Genomic DNA, 22,268 nt, shown 5'->3' with positions numbered 1-22,268 from the left:
GCTTGTGAAACAGAAGGAACAAAATCTTTTGTCTACACAGGTGTTATTAGTAACTGGTGTGATGATACTCGCATTCCACCTTCCACCATCTTCGAGGTCTTTAAGTATTATCTGGATATCACAACTCCCCCAAACCCGCTCCTCCTGCAGCAGTTTGCTCTCCTGGCAAAAGATGACCTTCAGAAGAAGCGGCTTGAAGTTCTCAGTAAAGTAAGTCCTTTAAATTTTATAATTTGAATTCATTAAAGTCGATTTTGTAAAATCTGAGAGAGAGGGCCTTTTGCTAGTTGGTGTATCTGTTGCGTCACATAAATCTAGCCCCTACCAATCAAAATGCATCTAGAGGTAACTCCCAGTAATGACCAATAGATCATTGGTCTTCCCGTAAGTACTATGAAATTTGCACCGGCAAGAAAACCTGAATATTGTGCCTAACTTTTAAGCAACTAAAATCCATTTATCTTTTGAAAGATAAATTGAAGGGATTACCTATGCAGATACATGCATAACGTGACAGTGAATGATGTTCAAAATTGGCCATGGGGCTTCTCTTTACTTTCATCTGAGTAATCTAGATCAATGCATCTGTACTGATCCGAGTTGCTGTGCTGGATCAGAAGAATTTGATTACATTCTCATTTCTTTACCTTCACTTTAAAATTTATTTATTTATTTATTTATTAAGAATCAGCATGAAACAGGCCTTTCTGGCCGCTCGATTTAATCCTAGCCTAATCCCGGGACAACTTACAATGATCAATTAACCTACCAACCAGTACCTCTTTGGACCTTGGGAGGAAACCATGCAGTTTCAGGGAGAACGTACAGTCTCCTTACCGGCAGCATTGGTAATTGAAGCCAGGTCGCCTGTACTGTAAAGAGTTGTGCTAACCAGTATGCTAACGTGCTAATCCACACCTAATAAAATTAGACTTTGGTGCGAAGAGTCATACACTGCCATAGTGCTGACTAGCAGTCAGCATAGTCCTAAGATGTAAATGCAATGTGTCTGCTATTACTCTTGTTTACAAACTGTATTGCAGTTTTGCTTTTGTCTCATAACTCCACCAAATTTAGTTTTTTGATCATTTTCTGTACAGTGATGACTTTAGATCAATAATCTTAATTTGAAACCCTCTCCACCTGCAGTGAAGGTTTGATAAGGGGCATGTCTTCCATTGACAGGGCTTGCAGGATTATGAGGAATGGAAGTGGTACAATAACTCAAACATCATGGAAGTGCTGGAGGAGTTTTCTTCAGTGCAAGTCCCAGCTACGTTGCTACTTACCCAGCTTCCCCTGCTACAGCCTCGATACTACTCGATCAGCTCATCCCCTGACATGTATCCAGACGAGATTCACCTCACTGTGGCTGTGGTTTCGTATCGCACAAGAGGTACTTTCTTCGAAAGCAGGAGAGACACATTCATCAATGCCACAGTGCAGTACTTTGCAAATTCAAGAGGTGTATGAATGTTATGTTCAAAAAATGGGGTAAACTGTGGCAATTGGGTGCAAGGTTATATATACCAGGGCTTTATAAGGCATTTGTCAGACCGCACTTGGAGTATCGTGAACAGTTTTAGGCTCCTTATCTACGAAAAGATGTGCTGGCATTGGAGAGGGTCCAAAAGAGAATGATCCTGGGAATGAAAGGGTTAAAGTACAAGGAGGGTTTGATGACTTTGGGCCACTACTCACTGGAGTTTAGAAGAATGAAGGGAGATCTCAATGAAACCTATTGATTATTGAAAGGTCTAGATAGAGTGGGCGTGGAGACGAAGTTTCCTATAGTGGGGTGTCTAGGACCAGAGAGCACGACCTCAGATCAGAAGCACATCCAGAGGAGGAGGAAACTATTTAGCCAGATGGTGACTCTGCAAAATTCGTTGCCACAGGTGGCTGTGGAGGCCAAGTCACTTAAAATGGAGGTTGATAGGTTTCTGATTCATTAGGGTAACCAAGGTTACAGGGAGAAGGCAGGAGGATGGGGTTGGGAGGGATAATAAATCAGCCAAGATGGAATGGTTGATGGGCTAAATGGCCTAAGTCTGCTCCTGCATCTTCTGGTCTTATCTTGGCTGCTGTGAGAATGGTCCAGGTTCACATGATTTGCAGAGTGGATATGGAAGACAGCTTCAACAGCAGCAATTTAATAAACATTAGAGCAGAACACTAAGGACAGGAAAGATTAAAACCATTGAATTGTTATCTATAGCTCATGATATTCCTTGTGTACTGGGATCTGCTGTTATCGAAACAGTAAGTGAAAAAGTGATATGTGTATGGAAAGGCACCATCTAAAGTTAGGTTTTTATACAGTGTTTCCTGTTGGGTGATTTGCTGCCAAACCTCAAAATGTTACGTCTCTTTCCCAAGGTGTTACATGTTGCCGATCGGCAAAAAAGCAAAACTTGCTGCATTCAACATGCCGCTGGCATTTAGCAGTCCCTAATCTGGGGAGTGGTTGTGATTTAGTAATGAAATTCTGCAGAGCAGGGTGGAGAGCGGATGAAGGCTGAGGGTACAGAATAATCTGCTTGGTGTGTTCAGTGGCTACCAGCCAGACTGCCACACGACAGTTTCATACGCCGAGGAAGATACTAGTATCCTCTGCCTGTCTTTCTGTGGCTTTTCCATCTTCAACCTTTGTTCATTTTTTCTGCTCTTTTTGTGGTATTCAGCTAACCACTTCTGAATTTCACATCTACGTTGGACAAATGCAGGCCTTCCAACAGTCCTCTCACATTTTCCTTTCCCGAACAGCATTTCTGCAAACACTCACTTAACCCATTCCACCCACTACTCAACATACTTAACGTCTTCTGGTCCATAATGTGTGAACATGCATGCTTCTAGAAGTCAGGGACAGGAGCTTTCACACCACCATTTTCTCTCTCTCTCTCTCTCTCTCTCTCTCTCTCTCTCTCTCTCTCTCTCTCTCTCTCTCTCTCTCTCTCTCTCTCTCTCTCTCTCTCTCTCTCTGTCTCTCTCTCTCTCTGTCTCTCTCTCTGTCTCTCTCTCTCTCTCTCTCTCTCTCTGTCTCTCTCTCTCACTCACAAATACACACTTCAGAATTCCTTTTGTTTTAACTACACACTTACCATACTCCTGTGGGATCTGACCTGGTCCAGGGCTCTCTCCTTTCTCTTTCCTGCTCTTGGCGGGATCTCGCCCACTCCAGGGAAACCGATTTTCTTTTTTAACATACTTTTGCAGGATCAGATCCAGACTGGGGCAACTACTTCTTCCTGTCCAACCCGGTCCAGGACAACCACTTTTTTTAAAGCTTCAGCTTTTCTATGTCAGCAACTAAGGTGCTGGCATAGATTGACTACTCCAGACAGGAGGTAATTTGTCTCCCAGCTACAGAATCAGTCCTTTGCTCAGATATGAGCACCTAGGGTTTAGAAGTGATCGGCTACCAGGGCTGAATTGCTTTCTCCTATATGACAAAGTCAAGCATTAACCACCTCGGTGGAAACCCTTTGAGTAACTGGCGTTGCTAATGAACTGGACTTGGAACTGTGGTGAACTACATATACCTGTCTGGACTGCTCCTGTGGCTCCTCCCACAGACCCCGGTATAAAGGCGATTGAGGTCTGAGCCCAACCTCTCTGCCTCCAGGAGGTAGTATGGTGGTCAACCACTGCTTGTTCCTTCTTCCAGTCAATAAAAGCCGATATCTCGCCTTTACGTCTCAGAGTGAGTTATTGATGGTGCATCAGGAACACTCACACTCATTCTTCAATGATATGTCATTTTAGTTCTGCACAGAAGAACGACATGGCCCCTGTCACCTCACTGTTCTGAAGTCTGAACAGAGCACTACAATGTTTACACAGAACTGACTAGCAGTTGTGGATATTGACCAATTGGTAAACTGTGTATGCTTGAATTCCTGACTTGCAAGATCAATCTAAAAGTCAATAGAAATTACAAACTAATAACTAATGATTTTTGAAGTTAGTAAAGTAATTGTCCCTGAGTTGGCGTGAGTTTCTTGAATCTTTCTGTTACCTTCTTACCTTATCTCAGAAAGCCAAAATGGCTCCTGTCTCCTGCTGTACGGAAGAGGAACCCTGCTCTTCAAAAACCTTTCTTGCCTGGGCTGACTACACTCTACCTGCAGTCTTTCTTTGCCTGGACATTAAGTTAACCTTCGCCATGCCGCAACTTTCACACCTGCAGGGAAGCCAGACAGTGTTTCTAAGTAGTGTCAGGATGCAATAAAGCAAGACTGTCATAGAGGTGAGGTAGATCAGAAGGGGCCAGAAAATATTTCTGTACCTATACTTGCCCAGTGTGAACTCCTGCCAGCCCCGATCCCCTTCTCCTACCGAGAGCAGAGGGCCCTGTTTTATTAGGCACCAGGACATACCATCTTTAATTATCCACAAAGTTAACTTAAGACTAGAACTGAATTAGGATATGATGTATCCCAGAATGTAATTACAATCATATTGCAATATAAACAGAAGTATCTACCTTAAAGTGCCTTGTAGCTTACAAACAACATCTACACATTTACGCATCCCCTTTACTGAAGAAATGGAATATCCACCGTGTATGGCAGGAAGACACCATTAAACCAACCCAAGCACATCAGCTCGGTTTAGGATCCATTATGAGAATTCACCACTCTCTGGCTGAAGAAATTTCTCATCAAACACAGATTTAAAGGGAGATAAGCAACACAAACAAAATGCTGGAGGAACTCAGCAGGTCAGGTAGCATCTATGGAAAAGAGTAAACAGCAACGTTTTGGCCGAGACTTTTCTTCAGGGTCAAGAAGGAAGGGGGAAGATGTCAGAGTAAAAAGGTGGGGCGAAGGGAATAAGGCCAGCTGGAAGGTGATTGGTGAAGCCAGGTGTGTGGGAAAGGTGTCAAGGGCTAGAGAAGAAAGAATCTGATAGGAGAGGAGAATGGACAATAGGAGAAGGAGAAGGGGACACAAGGCAGGTGAGAAGGAGTAAAAGGTCAGGGTGGGGAATAGAGGAAGGAGGGGATTTTTTGTTCACCAGAAGGAGGAATAGATATTCATGACATTAGTTTGGAAGGTACCCAGAGGAATATAAGGCGTTGCTCCTCCACCCTGAGGGTGGCCTCATCATGGCTCAAGAGGAGGCCATGGACCAACATGTTGGAGTGGGAAAGAGAATCAGAATTAACAAGTTTGCCCACTGGGAAGTCCCACTTGTGGCGAGTGGTGCAGAGGTGCTCGATGAAGCAGTCCCCCAATTTACAATGGGCCTCACCAATGTCGAGGAGGCTGTGTTAGGAGCAGCGGACACAATAGACAACCCCAGCAGGAGTCGTCTCTTTATTCTGAGAGTGTGCCCTCAGATCCTAGACTCCCTTGCAAATGGGAAGTTAGTGGTGCAGTTCAATTTGCATTCAGCTTCAGGTGGCTGTTTGCCATTTTTATTTCAAGTTTTCATGGGCATGCGAATAGAGGCAACACACATTGATGATGGCTTTACATATGCAAATTATGTAACAGAAATGATGGGTGTGCTCGGCTGAGAGCCCCAGAAGTGCCAAAAGGTAAGACTTGCGGGAGATGAGTGCTTGTGCATTGGGGAACACGTAAGATGGACGTAATGCACCATTTGTTTATAAAAGCAGGTGCAATGTGTGCTTCAATTTCTTGGCAAGTACATTCCTGACAAGGAGCTGTTGTCTTTATTTCCACAGACGGTGAAGGAACATTACACCATGGGGTGTGCTCCTCCTGGCTGAACCGGATAGACCCGGATGAAATGGTGCCATGCTTTGTCAGAGGGTAATTAGATTTCCAAGAGAGAGAGAGAAAAAAATTAACATCTCTGAAGTGCTGAGTGATAGGAACTTTGAAAGGACTTTTGGGAAAGTGGATCAGCCCTTCTGTTTGTGTGTGGATGTAATGCACAGTCTTGTTTCCTCACCCAAATCCTCCTTGGTTACTGGACCCAGTCACGGGGCCAGACTGTCTGAAGCATAGCGAGTAACTGTGAGTACTTGTGGGCTTTTCTTAATGGGCGGTGGGGGGAGCTGTCCTCTTGCCCTGCCTCTCATTGATCCAGCTGTACCTTCAGTGCAGACTGAACCCTCCGCAATGCCTGAGTCGACTCACCCAGCCTTCGCTTCAAGGGAGCAGTTGGCACACTCAGACTGAATGGAGACTTCAGTCTCAGTGCAGGCCTGGGGATGGAATAGTGGGGGGAGGAATGGGCAGGCAGTGGTCTGCCTTACTGAAATCCATCTGTGAGACTTCATTGTCCTCGTAAAAAGCAGCGTGATGCAGTTATACACTTAATGGCATAAAGTATGCCCTTCCCATGAGTAAAGAGCTTGAAATGGCTGCTGCTGATTATAGTACTGGCTTTGACTTTATGTCATTAGTTATTCTCTGAGTTACTTTTGCAACAACTCCAATGAACTTGAGAAATTAGTAATTGCAGTTGAAAGGGTTTTTTTTTTAACTTTCTTGCACAGTAGTAAAGATATCAATTCATTAAAAAATGCTTTAATGTGCTGGATGGAGAGATGACTGGATGAACTTTTGGTATGAAATGCCATTAAACCATACAGGATTACATTTAGTTTTATGGTCAGATTGTCCAAGATCTCACTGTTTGCCTCTTTTAATCACATAAAAAGGTGATCACGAAATAGACTTTCAAAGAGCCAAGGCTTATAATTTACACACTTTTGTATGACCCTCTTAGTTCCCCATCCTCTCTACCATAGACTTCTTGTTGTGCTAAAGGACTTGAAGCAGTGTGGTTTCCATTCTGACTAGTAAGATTTTTTATTTCTATTCATGAATTAAAAGTGTATCCTTAAAACAACTGGTTATAATCAAGGCTTCGGTATTATACTTTATTTAATTTTGCTTTATTTCTCTACCATCATTAAACTCTGCCAGAGTGTGGTTCTGCTTTGAAACTCATTGATGTAGAAATGAGCCAGTTGAACAGATGGGAGTTAGGTTGCTGCAGGTCTGCCCAAGTTTGTTCAATTTACCTATGCCTTTATTTTAAAACCATGATCAAATCAAATTAGTGCTCTTTCATTATTATATTTGTTTTATAAATCACTTATCCCAAAATACTTCCTGTAATCAGTAGAGAAATCGATGGTAAGAGGACATCATCAGCAGGTGAAGGCTTTTCGCACGGTTTTCAGCTTGTCTGATGAGGTTAATGCCATGTCAGTTCATAATACAAAAGATGAGCAAGTTCTACTAGGGGTTTAGCATGGAGTGTAGATGGCAAGGAAGCGTAGATTTTGAGAATGATTATATCTCTTGAATGGCTGGCAAGCAGTACATCAGGCAATCTAGCCCGTTCTGTACATTCCTAGTTAATTGTAGAAAATGGTGATTTTCCTTCTCTGGAACCTAACTGTCCTGTGGATGAAAAGTGTGGATTCAATGTAGCATGGAAGTGTTCTGCTGAACTTTAAGTTGTCACTAAAAAAAAACTTCTGACATATTGGCCGTCATAAATCAGTGTATTGGGTACAGGAATTGGGATGTAATTTTGAAATTGTGTAAGACTTGGTGAAGCCTAATTTGAAGTGGTGTGTCTAGCTTTGGTCACCTATCTAAATGTCCCTATGTAAATAAGAATGAAAGAGTGCGGAGAAAACTTACAAGGATGTTGCTGGGACTTGAGGACCTGAGTTATAGGGAAAGGTTGAATAGGTTGGGACTTTATTCCCTAGAATGCAGAAGACTGAGGGGAGATTTGATGGAGGTATATGATAGGGTAAATGCAAGCAGGCTTTTTCCACTGTGGTTGGTTGAGACCAGAATTAGAGGTCATAGGTTAAGGTGAAATGCTTAAGGGGAACATGAGGGAGAACAACATCAGTCAGAGGGTGGTATGAGCTGCCAGCATAGATGGTGGATGCAAAGTTGATTTCACCATTTAAGAGAAACTTGGATAGGTACATGGATAGCGGGGGGATAGAGGGCTATGGTCCACGTGTAGGTCGATGGGACTAGGTGGGCTAATGGTTTGGCACAGACTAGATGGACCACAGTGCCTGTTTTAGCGCTCAGTGCTCTACGACTCTTAAGTTTTCATGCAACAAAAGGGGGAAGTGACTAATGGCACTTCCAGACCACACTTACATCAAACTTTTCTTGACTCATTTACGTTCATTAGTCCCAATTACAACTGTGTACTGAAGCCCGAAAATTTATGCTGAGTGAGGGAAGACGCTGATGCAGAGTTAAAAACAAAGCGCAACAGCAGTCTAGGTGAAAGTTACTAAAGAACTAAAGGTTACTTGCTGAGATTTTGCTGTGAACGTGACCAGGACATGTCATTTTAAAACAAAACGAGACTAGGTAGTGTCCGCTGGCGAAGAATTATTCAACTATTTGAAGGATATTATTGAAGATTGCACTTTGGGTGATAAATTTTTCTAGCATTGCCACTACTTCCTAATGGTATTGTAGTGTCAATGAACTGTGGTACCTGAATTCATGTGCTTTTGCACCTGCCCTTGCTACACATAAGCTATGTTGGTTGTGACTTTAATCTGTTATTTTAGTCAGACAAGATACAAAAGGAAGCAAATAACCAAGGCTTTAAGGTTTTTGAAAGAAGGGGATAGCTACTGTATGAAAGACTCTCATAGAGTAATAGGGAAAAACAGCACCAAACAGGGACTTTGATCTACTGAACTTGTACCAATTATCAACTCATTTATACTGATCCTACATTAATTTCATCTTCCTTTCTCACATTCTTATCCATTGCCCTTCACCTACACACTATGAGCAATCTACCAGAAGCCAATTAACCTACTAACCTGCATATCTTTGAGATGTGGGAGGAACCAGGATTGCTCAGAGGAAACCCCACATGGTCTCAGAGAGAACGTGCAGACAGTGTCAGAGGTCAGGATTGAACCTGCGTCATCGGCACTTCGAGGCAGCTCTTCTACCAGCTGTCAGCTGACTCCTAACCTTATAAAGCAGGGGTTCTCATCCTGCGGTCCATGGACCTCTTGCTTAATGATATTGAACCATAAGACATAGGAGCCGAATTAGGCCATTCAGCCCATCGAGTCCGCCATTCCATCATGGCTGATCCTGGATCTCATTCAACCCCATAAACCTGCCTTCTTGCCTTATCCTTTGATGCCCTGACTGATCAGGGCACTATCAACCTTAAATATACCCACATATAAATATGCCATGGTATTGGACCGTGGCATAAAAAGGTTGCTAACCCCCACCCCCCCCCCCCATCATAAAGGAACAGTCTTGAAATAACCAAAAACTGTGGAGGTATAATACCACAAATTTCAAGTCATTAGTCAAAATATCATTAAGTAATTAAAACTGAGCAGTCACTGTACCCAGTGGCGGAGCCTTACATTAATCCATTGTGTGTATTTGGATGCAGCGCACCGTCTTTCAGGTTACCAGAAGATCCGTCGGTTCCTTGCATCTTAATTGGACCAGGAACTGGAATTGCTCCCTTCAGAAGCTTCTGGCAGCAGCGCTTGCACAATGCTGAATACAAAGGTAGGTCATCAAAAAGCAGCTGCTAAACTCTGCTCATCAAAGGTTAATAGTTCAACGAGTGCGAATTAATAAACTATTCCCCTCATTGTTCCATTTTTTCACACAATTTATTGCAACTTATAGTAATTTTTTTTTCTGCCTTGCGCGGTACAATTGTCACAAAACAACAAGTTTCACAGCTTATGTCAGTGATAATAAACCTGATTTCTGATTTTAAACTTGTTGAAGTTTATTGATGGGGAAAAAAGACAAAGAAAAGGAGGAAGGTCACGACTTTATGAAGCCCACCAATTCCTCTACATGTTAGTGATCTCCAATCATCATCCAAACTTTGGTGCCAATCTGACTCCATAGTAAACCATTTCTCTCAGACTTGCCTTTTCTGTACAGTCGTATCTTCGCTCTGCAAACTTCCTCCACCCCCGTCAGTGAGAAATACGTTCAATTTGGCAGTAGTATTATTAGCTTTGCTCATGGTATAAAATGAGGGTGAACTTGCAATCTCCCAATATTGTATTACAAGAAAATCAAAAGGCAAAGGATCTCTGTCTCCCCCTGATGTCAGAATTACTTTAACATTTCCTGAAGAAAGGTTGCTTCTTTATTTTTATTGTTTTAGGAGTGAGGGCATGTCCCATGACACTTCTGTTTGGCTGCCGACAGTCAAAGATTGACCACATCTATCGAGAGGAGACTATTCATGTAAAAAACAAAGGTGTATTTCAAGAGCTCTACACAGCTTACTCTCGTGAACCAGAAAGACCAAAGGTACTTGGATGGCTTAAAGTGGGTCTTTGTTTAGGCTTCAGTGTCCTTTTTTTTTAACATGCTTACCTTTAGTAACAATACGTATTAATTTTCAGTCTTTAAAGTAAAGGAGTTTCCCGGAGAAGCCAATGAACCACTGAAAGTGCTGTATTAAGTTTTTAATGTCTTGCAAGATGCATCATTTTTTTAAATGATTTATTCCTGCATGGCAAACTGGCTGAGTTTACAGAGCAGCCAAAAGATCCATGGTGGAGCAGCCCTGGCACTGGCTAAATGCAAAATTTTGCAAAGATAATACCGCAAATGGAATTTTGCAGACGGAATGTGTGGTTTATTTTGAGGCTTTTGAATTATAGATAGAAATTTTCACTAAAATAAAGAAATGACAGAAGAGCATGGTGCTTAGTAATAATTTGCCAGATTTTCCAAGGACTTAATGCTGTTGCAAATTTGGAATCTTAAATTAGTGTTTATTAGTAATAAATATATTGAAGGATTTGTCTGATTTCAGAAATACGTGCAAGACATTTTACGTGAAGAACTTTCTGACAAGATATTCAAATTGCTGCAAGACCAAGGAGGGCACATATACGTCTGTGGCGATGTTACGATGGCAGGAGATGTTCTGAAGACAATTCAGCACATTCTCACACAGCATGGGAAGATATCGCTTGAAGATGCTGGGATCTTTATCAGCAAGCTACGGGTAAGGTTTTAAACAAGGCAGATAACCTTGAAACATTTACCTTCCAATGCATTCCTTTTAGCATTCATTTGTATTGTTAGTTTACTCAGCAGCTGATTCTGTACACAAGCTAGCAGGAGCTGATTTTGATTAGAGTCATAGAGTGAGATAGTATGGAACCAGGCCCTTTGGTCTAATCTGTCTATATTGACCTTGATGCCATGGTAGTCCCATTTGCCTATACTCGTCTAAACCCCTCCTAGCTATTATTTGTCCAAATGTCATTTAAATGCCATTTCGTACCTGCTTCAACCATTTCTTCTGGCACGTTCCAGATATGTATCACCATCCACTTGGAGAAATTGCCCTTAAGCCCCTTTTTAAATCTTTCACCTCTGACCTTAAACCTATGCCCTCTGGGAAACAGATTGTTTGCATTCACCCTATCTATATCCCTCATGACTCTGTTGAATTATTGATAAATTATGGGGAGAAAAGCAAGATTTCTTCATTCTCCTCTCTGAATAGTACCAAGGGAAATGTTATCCCTACCTTTTGGTAAATAGATATTGATTTAAAGCCATCATCTGGAAAACAACAATGCATACGGTGTACTGGTCCTTCATTACCAAAATTGTCTAGAAGTGCATGTCTCATTTCTACAAGTTTAGGATCAACCTAACAGTGGACACCGAGAGGCTGGGCCCTGTGTAAAATCCTTAAGCTCATTGCTTGTAGAATATTTGGGGGAAAAAACTGCTGCTTTGTTGACATAATCTTGTTTGCAAATGCAACAGCAGTAAATGATTATTAATGAATGTGCCGTACTGTATAAATGAAATATTGCATAAAGTAAGTTTTGGCAAATAAATCATCTCCCCATGGCAGCGGTACATATGCTATATAGTGGTAATGAGAATGGTACCCTGTCTCTACAAATCATTTCATTAATGCCAGTGGAAGGAACTGTGAAGGTCGAGCACAAAAATGCCAACACTGCTTGGGTGTCACAGCGGCACAGCCCGTAGAGACACAGAGGTGTTCTCTGTGTAGAGTCTGTGTATTCTTCCTCCTAAATCCCAGGTCCATTCCCACTAGTGTGTAGGCAAATGACAGAATCTGGGCTGTAATGGATGAGAACGTGGGGAGAATTTAAAAAACTGGGATTAATGCAGGATCTGTGAAAATGTGTGGTTGAAGGCTGGCACGGACTTGATGGGCTGATGGGCCTGTTTCTGTGCCGTATCACCCCGTGACGCTATGATTCTGAACACATTATGTTACGTTGATGAGCATACATTTCTAGGCAAATGAATACCAGCCCAGATTTTGCCAAGAGGTGCCCCACACCCACATTCACCATTCGAACTCTCCATTGCTCTGTTCTTCCCAGCTACATCCCAGACTTAATCAGTCAGGGTGCCAGCAGTGCCAAGGCCTTTTATATAATATAATCAGATCACAAGGGTCGACCATAACAAGCCCCACCCAGAAACTGGTCAGGAAACATGGACAGACAGTCAGACCACAACCTCACCTTTGTCATCTATCAAAGCTCTCAGTTTTTGGAGTATTTCTAATGTCCTGAACATATAGGTTTAAGATAGTTTATCGTCATTCGTCAGTACACAAGTGTAAAGGAGACCAACACAATTGTTAATCCAGATCCAATGCAGCAAACAGAACACAATAAGCATAAAAAAACACAATGCATATAAATATAAAACAGAACGTACAAGTAGCTGTTGAATGTGGCTGTAATTTCACAAGATTCATAAACTAATTCATGTATAAAAAATGATTCTAGTTGGAGGAGTAGCTGAACATTAGGTAGTCTGACAGGAAATGATAAAGTGGCTGATGCGGATGTAGTGGTGGTGGGGTGGGTTTGTGGGTGGAGGTGTTGGTCAACCTGACGGCTTGGGGGAAGTAACTGTTTTTGAGTCCGGTTCTCCTGGCGTGGGTGCTGCCTAGCCTCCTCCCTGATAAAGCTTTCAGATAAAAAATAATACCTAGATACACTTCAAACTAAATTTTTAAAATAACTGAAGGTGGAACTAACTTCTTTCTGACCTTTCCCCCTTCAAAGCTACACATCTACTGACATTGCAATGAATGGGTTTAGTAATCATGTTCCTTATCTAGAGAACTGGAAGCAGAATTTCCATGCAGAGTCCATTACTAGGGCGAGAATGATAAATGTCCTGCTCCCACTCCTACTTGTGTACATTAGGATGTACTCAATTGTCCATAAAAATTGTGACAAAGTGTGACAGGACTACAGAGCTTTCATCCGAACTGCTGGGTGTAACGTGTTGTTTTTGTCATTTAACACTCATGTGGCCCTGGTACACCTGGTGCTGCGTCTGCCATGTCTAAAATATTCACTGATTTGTTAGTAATTTTATTAACACAACTGATTATTGTTTTTGGTTAGAGATTTCAGTATCACTAAGACAACTTCACTATAATCACAAAAGGTACCATGCCTCTTGCTTGACGTTCTTCATCTGGAGGGGGTCAGCATCCCTAACCGGCAGTATGGTTTACAGTACTTGTGCCTTGTTTTGTACCCCAGGATGAAAACCGTTACCATGAAGACATATTTGGTGTCACTCTTCGTACTTATGAAGTTACCAACCGCCTTCGATCAGAATCCATCGCATTTATTGAGGAAAGCAAGAAAGACTCAGATGAGTAAGTATGTGGAGACTAACAACTGAAATTACAACATTAATAAGTTGAATTCTTAAAGAATTGCTTATAACATCTGGAAAGAATTGTTTGAAACATCCTAGGCCTGGTTTCAATTTAAGGGAATGAGTCAACTTATTCATAATATTAAAATACTGAATAAACCAGTAAAATAAAATTAGAGAAAATATGATTAAGGAGTTTCATTGATTCCCAAGGCAGAAATGAACATAAGAAATTCTAGTAGGATTTGACCCTGTTGACTTCTTATACTTGCTCTGCCATTCGAAAGATCGTGGCTGGTATTTTCCCTTTGCTCACTTTCCTATGCTATCCTTTCAATCACTTAAAATTCACAAAATCTGTTGATTTCTGATAAAGGGTCTCAGTCTGAAACTTGACTTTATCCCTTTCCATAGATGCTGCCTGACCTGCTGAATTCCTCCGACGATTTGTGGGTGCCGCTCTTGATTTCTGTCTTGAGTATTCCCCACAATTATGTCTCCACTGCACTTTCTGTGTAAAGAAGTTCAAATAATTACCACCCTGTGGTGAAAGAATTATCTTCTCATACCAGCTTAGTCCAAAAACAATATGGGTTTAGATTTGATTTAGACCAAAAGCAAAATTAGTTTTGGTTTAAGTCAAAAGTAAAGGTCAACATAGCAGTTGAATCTGAGAAAATAATGAATTCAAAGTTGGTAATGGATGGACTGGTAAATGTGATTCCTAAACCAATAAATGCAATGCCAGAAAGTCCTTTCCTGGTTTCACACCAATTCAATCAGCAGATATATTGCCTTGAAATTACTTCTTAGTCAGATGGATGTTCTCCATTGTTGCAACGTACTAACCAATCCACAGAACCAGTTTTGTCCGTGCTTGTCAGATTTAAAATCCATCCCAAACTGTTGAACTTCAGGAAGTAATCTGTCTGATGGCTACTCCTGTGTGAAGGACGATCCCCATCGAAATGCAATCATTAGATCATGTGATAGATATGACCTGCATTAGTTTCTCCGCATATGGGTTAGAGCTAAATAATGTCTTCACCTAGAAAATGGGGAAAGCTTAGCCCTCCATCATAGGAAGTAGTTGAAGTGATAGTTTAAGAGAAGGCTGAATACGTATATCAGGAAGTAGGATTCAGGATTTATGCTGACAGAATTGATGAGGTCAACTTTTAATGGGCCAATAGTGATTCCATCTGAAACTTGACTTTCAGTAAATTGTGGAATAACACAGCATTGAAGCAAGTCCTACAGCCCAACATGTTCATGTTGACTATGGAGCCCCCCAAGCTAGCCCTGTTTGGCTACATATCCCTCCTATTTAAGTACTTATACAAATGTCTTTTGAATGTTGTTATTGTATCTGTATTAATTTTATTTTTCTGGCAGCTCATTCCATATATACACCGCACTCTGCAGGAAAAGGGTGCCCCTCAACTCTCTTTTGACTTCTTTGCCTCTACCTTTGTACCTTTAGTTTTTATATGCCCCTCTGATGTTAAACTGGGAAAAAGACAGTGACCCTATCTTAGCCCCTCAAGTTTACATATACTCTGCAAGTGAGTTACACTCCAAGGGATGAAGTACTAACCTGACCAACATCTCTCTATTACTCAGGTTGACCAGTCATGGCAGCATCCTTGTTAAATCTTCTTTGCTCGCTTTCTAATGTAATGATCCAGGAACTTATCTCAGTTCAGACCATAAAGCGAAGGAGCAAAATTGGGACCTTGGCCCATCATGCCTGTTCTGCCATTCCGTCATGGCTCATTTTTATTTTACCGCAGATTATTTAGAGATACAGCACGGTATAAGCCTACGCCACCCAATTACATCCACTTTTTGGAATGTGGGAAGAAACCAGAGCATCAGGAGGAAACCCATGCAGTCATGGACAAAACATACAAAGTCCGTCCATATAGCGGCAAGAATTAAAACTGTGTCGTTGGCACTGTAATGTCACCGCACTAGATGCTACAGAGCCGCGTACTTAATTATCCCTCTTAACCCCATTCTCCTGCCTTCTCCTCGACACCCTTACTAACCAAGAACCTATCAACCTCCACTTTAAATATACCCTTAGTCTATTTAGGTCTACACTAGATCTTGCTGATTGAATAATCTCCACAGTCAGTACAACTCAAGTCTATTTTAATTTCTGATAGTTACATAAAATCTGTAAGGATTTTCTTCCATACAGTCCTACTGATTCTACTTTTTTTTTTTGTCTTCCATAGGGTGTTCTGCGTTTGATGGGAAGATTCTCACGACAAGATATTCCATGGCCTTTGAAAGAGGTTTTGTTCAATTCTGAACACTTCATTGCGCATCGAAGTCCACACAAGGCTGCCACACGAGAGTGATTTAAAAAGCTTAATTCTTTTCTTCTACGAAACATAGCTTGCAATATTTTTACACAAGGAAGATTGCTCTGTAATTTGCTACATGGGGTGATTATTGTTGGGTCAAATTTTTGCTAATATGCTGCTTTTAGATTATTTGCGATGCCTCAAGCAAGCAAACAGTCTGTGCTATGACAAGAAAGTTGTTGCATGTAATAAAAACAACAGGCATTTTATGAAACAACATTCAGCATACATGGGGGTCATTGTAAAACACCATGAACTTTATTCAGTAAATGTATATTTTAAAGGTCTACAGGAGATACTTACTTTTTTTTTTGAAATCCAAGTAGCATATACAGGAAACGTTTCTGATACGTTTCTCTCCTAAAAGGTAGCAAGAGGCTTAAAAGAAAAAAATACAGATTTTTCTGCTTGTGGAAGTTTAGTCCTGGTGTTTGCATACTTCAAAGATATCAAATGTTATTATTCTCTGATTATGCGACAAGAAAAAAATATTTATATCTCTTTAAGCCTGTGGCAGTATGGAAACCCGAGGTGATGCAGCATAATAGCGCATCTCTCCATGCAGTTATCAATAGTTCACTCAAGACTTAGTCATCTTGTGTAACCAAAAGTACTTCTCTACTGCTGATGCACCATCAATAACTCTGAGAAGTGGGTTAAGGTAGGCTTTTATTGGCTGGAAGAAAGCACAAGCAGCAAGTGACCATCACACAACATCCTGGAGACTGAGGAAGGGTCTGAGGCTCCAATCGCCTTTATACTGGGGTCTGTGGGAGGAGCCACAGGAGCAGTCAGCAGGGGGGGAGTGTCCAGACGGGTATATGTAGCTCACCACAACTGCCTCCTCCCATGTCTGTTTATTTAACCTGCCTTTAAATTAAGCTCCTCGAGCACTAGCTGTCGTAGAGTACCACATTCTCACCATTTTCTCGGTCGAGGTTTTTAAGAATTCGCTGCTTGGTTTCTTGGCATCTGTCTTATGTTGTTCTCCTCTATAAATGGCAACACCGTCCTCGCATAAAACGTTTTCTGGTGAAGTCTTATTGGGAAATTAACCAAAGTTCAAAGTAAATTAATCATCAAAGTACGCATATATCACTATATACTACCCTGCAATTCATTTTCTTTCAGGCATTCATAGTAGAACAAAGAAAAACAATAGAATTGATGAAAAACTACCACATAAATAAAAACTAACAGACAGCCAATGTGCAAAAGAAGACAGACTGCAAATGCAAAAAAAAAAGAATCCCAAATAATAAATAAATAAATAATGCTGAGAACATGAGTATAGAGTCCTTGAAAGTGAATCTGTAGGTTGTGAAATCAGTTCAGTGTTGTGGTGAGTGAAGTTATCCACTCTAGTTCAGGAGCCTGATGTCTGAAGGGTAATAATTGTTCCTGAACCTGGTGGTGTGGGATCGAAGGCTTTTCTACCTCCTGCCTGAGAAGAGAGCATGGCCTGGATGATGGGGGCCCTTGATGTTGGATGCCACTTTTTTTGTGGTAGCATTCCTCCAGACAAATTCCTGTGACAATTCACCCTAATAATCATTTAATTTCTCTATCATATTTTATCATGTAATGAAGTCATCACCATGTGTGAGCTCTTAATGACTTAATCAGAAACAGGATCGAATGTTTATAACTTAAGCTGTTTTACAGTAAGGTATTTCCAGCATCAGGTACACTACTCTTTTATCACTTCCTATCAATATACAGTACTAATGTCCCTTTGAAGAATTTCACTAATAGTCGGTGCACATGCTTGCTATCACCTGGTTCAGCAGTATCTGTGGAGGAAAAGGTGCATTGCCAACGTTCTGGGCTGAGACCTTGCATCAGACCCGGGGCATTGAAGTACACCTTTTGCCTCCACAAATGCTGTTTGCCCTGCTCGGTTCTTCCAACTTTCTCTTTTTCATTCCTGATTCCAGCATCTGTAGTCACATTTGTCTTTGTCTCCTTACAACCTGACCTGTCTTAACCCATCCCCACACATCCGCCTGTCTTCACTCTGCGCCTCCCCACCGCCAGCTCCATTTTGAAAACTGTAACTCCACTATTCTTCCCTGGCGCTGAAGGAGGCTCCTTGACCCAAAATTTTGACTGTTTTTCTTCCACAGATGCATACTCGACTGATATCTTCCAACATTTCTCTTTTCGTTTCAGATTCCAACATCTGTGGTTATATTTTTTTTTCCATTTTTAACATAGATGCCTCTCCCACGCAGAATTTAACATGAGTATGGTTTGATTGTCGAATAGCACAAGTCAAGTTTCCTGTCCTTTCAGCCCTCATTATTTTACATTTATTCGAAGAGTCTTCTGGTGGATTTGCAATGAGATAAAAATAGATAGAATTTATTAAATTAACTTCCTTGAAGAAGACTTTGAAGCAAATTGAAATGACTTTTATTGAAATTGTTGATGACTAAGAAAGTTTTGAATTGTTTTATTTGAGTAAGCTGAGATTTTTAAGTTTAGGATTGCACACAACATATTAAACACGGTGGTGTAGTGGTTAGCACAACACTTTGCAGTGGCAGCAACCCGGGTTCAATTCCCACCGCTGTCTGTAAGGAGTTTGCTCCCCCGTGAAAATGTGGGTTTCCTCTGAGTGCTCCCACTGTTCCTCCCACTGTCCACAGGCATACCAGTTGGCCAATTAATTGGTCATTGTAAATTGTCCTGTGATTAGGCTAGAGTAGCTGGGCAGCATGGCTCAGGGGCCAGAAGGGGCTATTCCATGATGAATCTCAATAAATATTAAAATAAGAAGTGCTCCTCATGAATAAAGGTGATATATATGTCCAATCAGGGAATTTCTGTGCAGAGTTTCTCAACAAAGTCAACAGCCCATTTATTACTAGTCAATCAACAGAAGTCTCCTGACATCTAACTATATTGCATCTACTTCTCCCTAGGTCGTCTTTTGGCATCAGATAACTTACTTGCACTCTAGTTTTGTAGATTCTGCATTGGGTAACAATGCCAATGTGGGAACTGCAGACTTCTCCACAGATCAGGCAGATTGTGGCTGATATGGAGGGCAGGTGGGCAGTCTATGAAGTGGTCTCATTCCTCCAAGGGATTTCTGTGTGCTCATGATGCATTTCTTTGAGGTCCTCGATAGTATCCCAGATGGAGCTTCTCTACTTTGACTGATCAGTGTCCCAGAGATTCCCAGGGGTTAGTCAGGATGGTGCATGTCCTAACTGAGGCTTTGAGCACATCTTTGAAATCTGTGTCCCTGGTAATTTGACAGAGCTTGGAGCAGTTAAAAAAAAATCTGCTGCACTGAAAACAAAAAAGGTGAGAGACTGGTACGTGATCGGTGGGACTAGACTCGGGGGTTTGGGGTGTGGGCACTTGGATGCAAGTGGAGGGAGGTGGCAGGAGGGAGGGCTGGTAGTTGATAAGAGAAACAAATAAGGGAGGGGTGATGGATCCAGGTGGGGAGGGGATTGGAAGGGTGAACCAAATAAGAATACATGGGTAAATGGGATGTAGATGTTGGGGATGGTGAACTAATGGGGGAGAAATGGATGGGAGAGGAGGAATAGATAGACACTCTGGGGGAACTGGTGGGAGAGGGAGAGGAACACAATGGAGGTGGGTTGGATGAAGTTGGAAAGTTCAAACGGTTGTAGGCTATCAGAGTGAACTATGAGGTGTTGTTCTTTGAGTTTGCAATTGCCTTTCTGTGGCCGTGGAGAAGGCCAAGAATGTGTGGATTGTATGGCCTGCCCAACCTAGCTGAGCATAACTAGGGCTTCAGTACTGGGGATGTTGTCTTGGGAGATGATACTGATGTTGATTTGCTCATCCTTCCAGTCAATTTGGAGGATTTTTCCAGTGCCTTGTGAAGCCTGCTGAAGGTCCTCCTGACCTCAAGTAGGAGGGCCCAGAACACTGTTGCCCTGTAGACCATGAGCTTTGTGCTAGATCTAAGGACTTGATTTCCAAATGCCCATTTCCTCAGTAGACCAAAGCCTTAGCCGGCACATTGAAGTTTGTGGTGAATTTCATCATCGATGTCTGCCTTTCCTGAGAAGGGGCTTCCATATTAAGGAAAATGGTCCATGTTTTCCTGGATCTCATAGATACCAAACTATGTGGAGAAATATGTTTCAGGAGCATAGCATTACTTGGGCCTATTATACATAACACAAATGGGAATTACTGATGATGAAATGGTTAATGAAATTCACCCAGAATCCTGCTGTTTAAATGTAGCACCCAAGTGTGTACTGCACAACTTTGGTATTGTACCTGAAGTCTGGGATTGTCTTCATTTCATTTGAGACACTGATATATCATTTTTGTGATATGATAGTTACAGACATCTTTTCAAACTATATATTGTGGTCAGTATATACATTGTAAAGATATTCCAGTGAGGTTTTGTGACAAAAGCACAAACTTGTATCAAAGAAGGGAAGAAAGGTTATTACTGAGAAGGCTATTCTGTTAGCTCATCTGTATTTCATTGCTTTTGGCATTAATATCCTTGGTGGACGATTCCAAGTTTGCACTTTTGAATAAACAGGTTCTCCTGATGTCCACTTTAACTGTGGTTTTTACATATTGGTCTTGCTTTCCCAATGGGTTCCGTATTATTGAATGTAAGGTACTCTGATATTCTCCCTTAACTTTTTAAACTGTGAAGGTTAAACTCGCTACCATCTCTCATTTGCCTGTTTACGATGTAACAGTCCAATAGTGCTGTACTTCCAAAGGGTACCATTTACATGGGGGGAAGAAAACTACTGCACTCCCTAATTCACACCAAATGACGCACCTCCAGATAGGGAGTACAGGGAGGTTGGAACCCCAGTGAGTACATGTTGCATGTTGAAGTGTACACCTTGCTGATCTGAGTTACAACGAATGACATATAACTGAGCTGTGTCACCTGTTGTTGTTATGGGCTTCATGGCATTAGTGCTTCAGCTTTTCTGTAATCTCCTGAAATGTTTGTGTCCTCATTGTGAAACCAAGTTCTTCATTCCATTCTAATTTCAAATATTTTTGAGTAGTTTGGAATCTTTTGCTATTTTTGATCACAAAAGCTGCACTCTGCAGAAGCAGTTTTGCATTTTATACGTAACAAGTTTACATTCGGTTAATCACAGCTCGATAAAGAATAAAAACTGATTTCTAGACTATTTGCAAAGCTTTATTGACATTATGCCATTAACAAATTAAGGTTTTTGCTTGCTCAATTAACCCCCAATTGCTGGGAATAATTTCATGACACGTTCTAAGATACACTTTATATAATCAATAAACAGTGCTCATGCAAAACTTAATTATACCCAACTGGTGTTTGATTCTTCCTTTAACTAGTATTAGGAAAAGTAAGTATTTTATGACGTTAATGAATTTTGAATAAAATGTTATAATATTAAAAGAAATGCATACTTATAACAGAAATGATTCGTTAACATCATTTATTCTACTGACAATATCAAATTTATTGCGAAGACCATAAGATCTAAAGACAAAGCAGCAGAATTAGGCTATTCAGCCCATCAAGTCCACTCCGCCATTCCATCATGGCTGATCCCAGATCCCATTCAACCCTGTTCATCTGCCCTCTCACCCTATCCCTTGATGCTCTGACCAATCAGGAATCTGTCAATTTGCGCTTTGAATCATGGACTTAGCCTCCACTGCAGTCTGTGACAGAGCATTTCACAGATTCACCACTCTTTGGCTAAAAAAATTCCTCCTTACTTCTGTTCTAAAAGGTCACATTGTAGCGATGTGCTACACACAGTGCTGAAATAACGACATGCAGTCGGTAAGTCATTTGGAGACTAGTTTATTCAAACTTCGCGGCGCTGGCATTTAATCCCTAGCGCCCGCCCTCTCCGGGTGGAAATGACGTCAGAGGTGCATTACCAAAGTCTCCCCCCGCGCGCGGGCTATTTGTGAGCCGGTTCGCCTGCGCAGAAAGTGGGTCGCCACAACATCTCAATTTTGAGACTGTGCCCTCTAGCTCTGGATACCCCCACCAGAGGAAACATCCTCTTCACATTGACCTTATCTAGTCCTTTCAGCTTTCAATAGGTTTCAGTGAGATCCCCGCGCATTCTTCTGAATTCCAGTGAGTACAAGCACAAAGCTGCCAAACACTCCTCAGATGTTCACCCCTTCTTTCCCAGAATCATCCTCGTGAACCTCCTCTAGATTCTCTCCAATG

At 41.5% G+C, this 22,268-nt stretch overlaps 1 protein-coding gene across 4 annotated transcripts in view; it reads left to right on the top strand.

Moving 5' to 3' along the window:
* nos1 (nitric oxide synthase 1 (neuronal)) overlaps positions 1–19,405 on the top strand; it is a 95,577-nt gene extending 76,172 nt beyond the window's left edge. For 3 of the 4 annotated variants that reach the window (XM_073065457.1, XM_073065459.1, XM_073065458.1), the window contains exons 21-28: positions 41–210; positions 1,186–1,396; positions 5,699–5,786; positions 9,409–9,530; positions 10,150–10,298; positions 10,810–11,004; positions 13,562–13,680; positions 15,926–19,405. In XM_073065457.1, coding sequence (XP_072921558.1) covers positions 41–210; positions 1,186–1,396; positions 5,699–5,786; positions 9,409–9,530; positions 10,150–10,298; positions 10,810–11,004; positions 13,562–13,680; positions 15,926–15,941 — 1,070 coding nt within the window. In that variant the 3' untranslated portion in view covers positions 15,942–19,405. Of the gene's footprint in view, positions 1–40; positions 211–1,185; positions 1,397–5,698; positions 5,787–9,408; positions 9,531–10,149; positions 10,299–10,809; positions 11,005–13,561; positions 13,685–15,925 lie in introns of those variants that run through there. The other variant, XM_073065460.1, reaches the window with a different exon arrangement.
* The last annotated feature ends 2,863 nt before the right edge of the window (positions 19,406–22,268 follow it).

Source organism: Hemitrygon akajei, chromosome 14 (assembly GCF_048418815.1).
Source record: "Hemitrygon akajei chromosome 14, sHemAka1.3, whole genome shotgun sequence".
Lineage (NCBI taxonomy): Eukaryota > Metazoa > Chordata > Chondrichthyes > Myliobatiformes > Dasyatidae > Hemitrygon > Hemitrygon akajei.
Note: the sequence above shows the minus strand (reverse complement) of the source record. Positions and strands in the feature narration are given on the sequence as shown.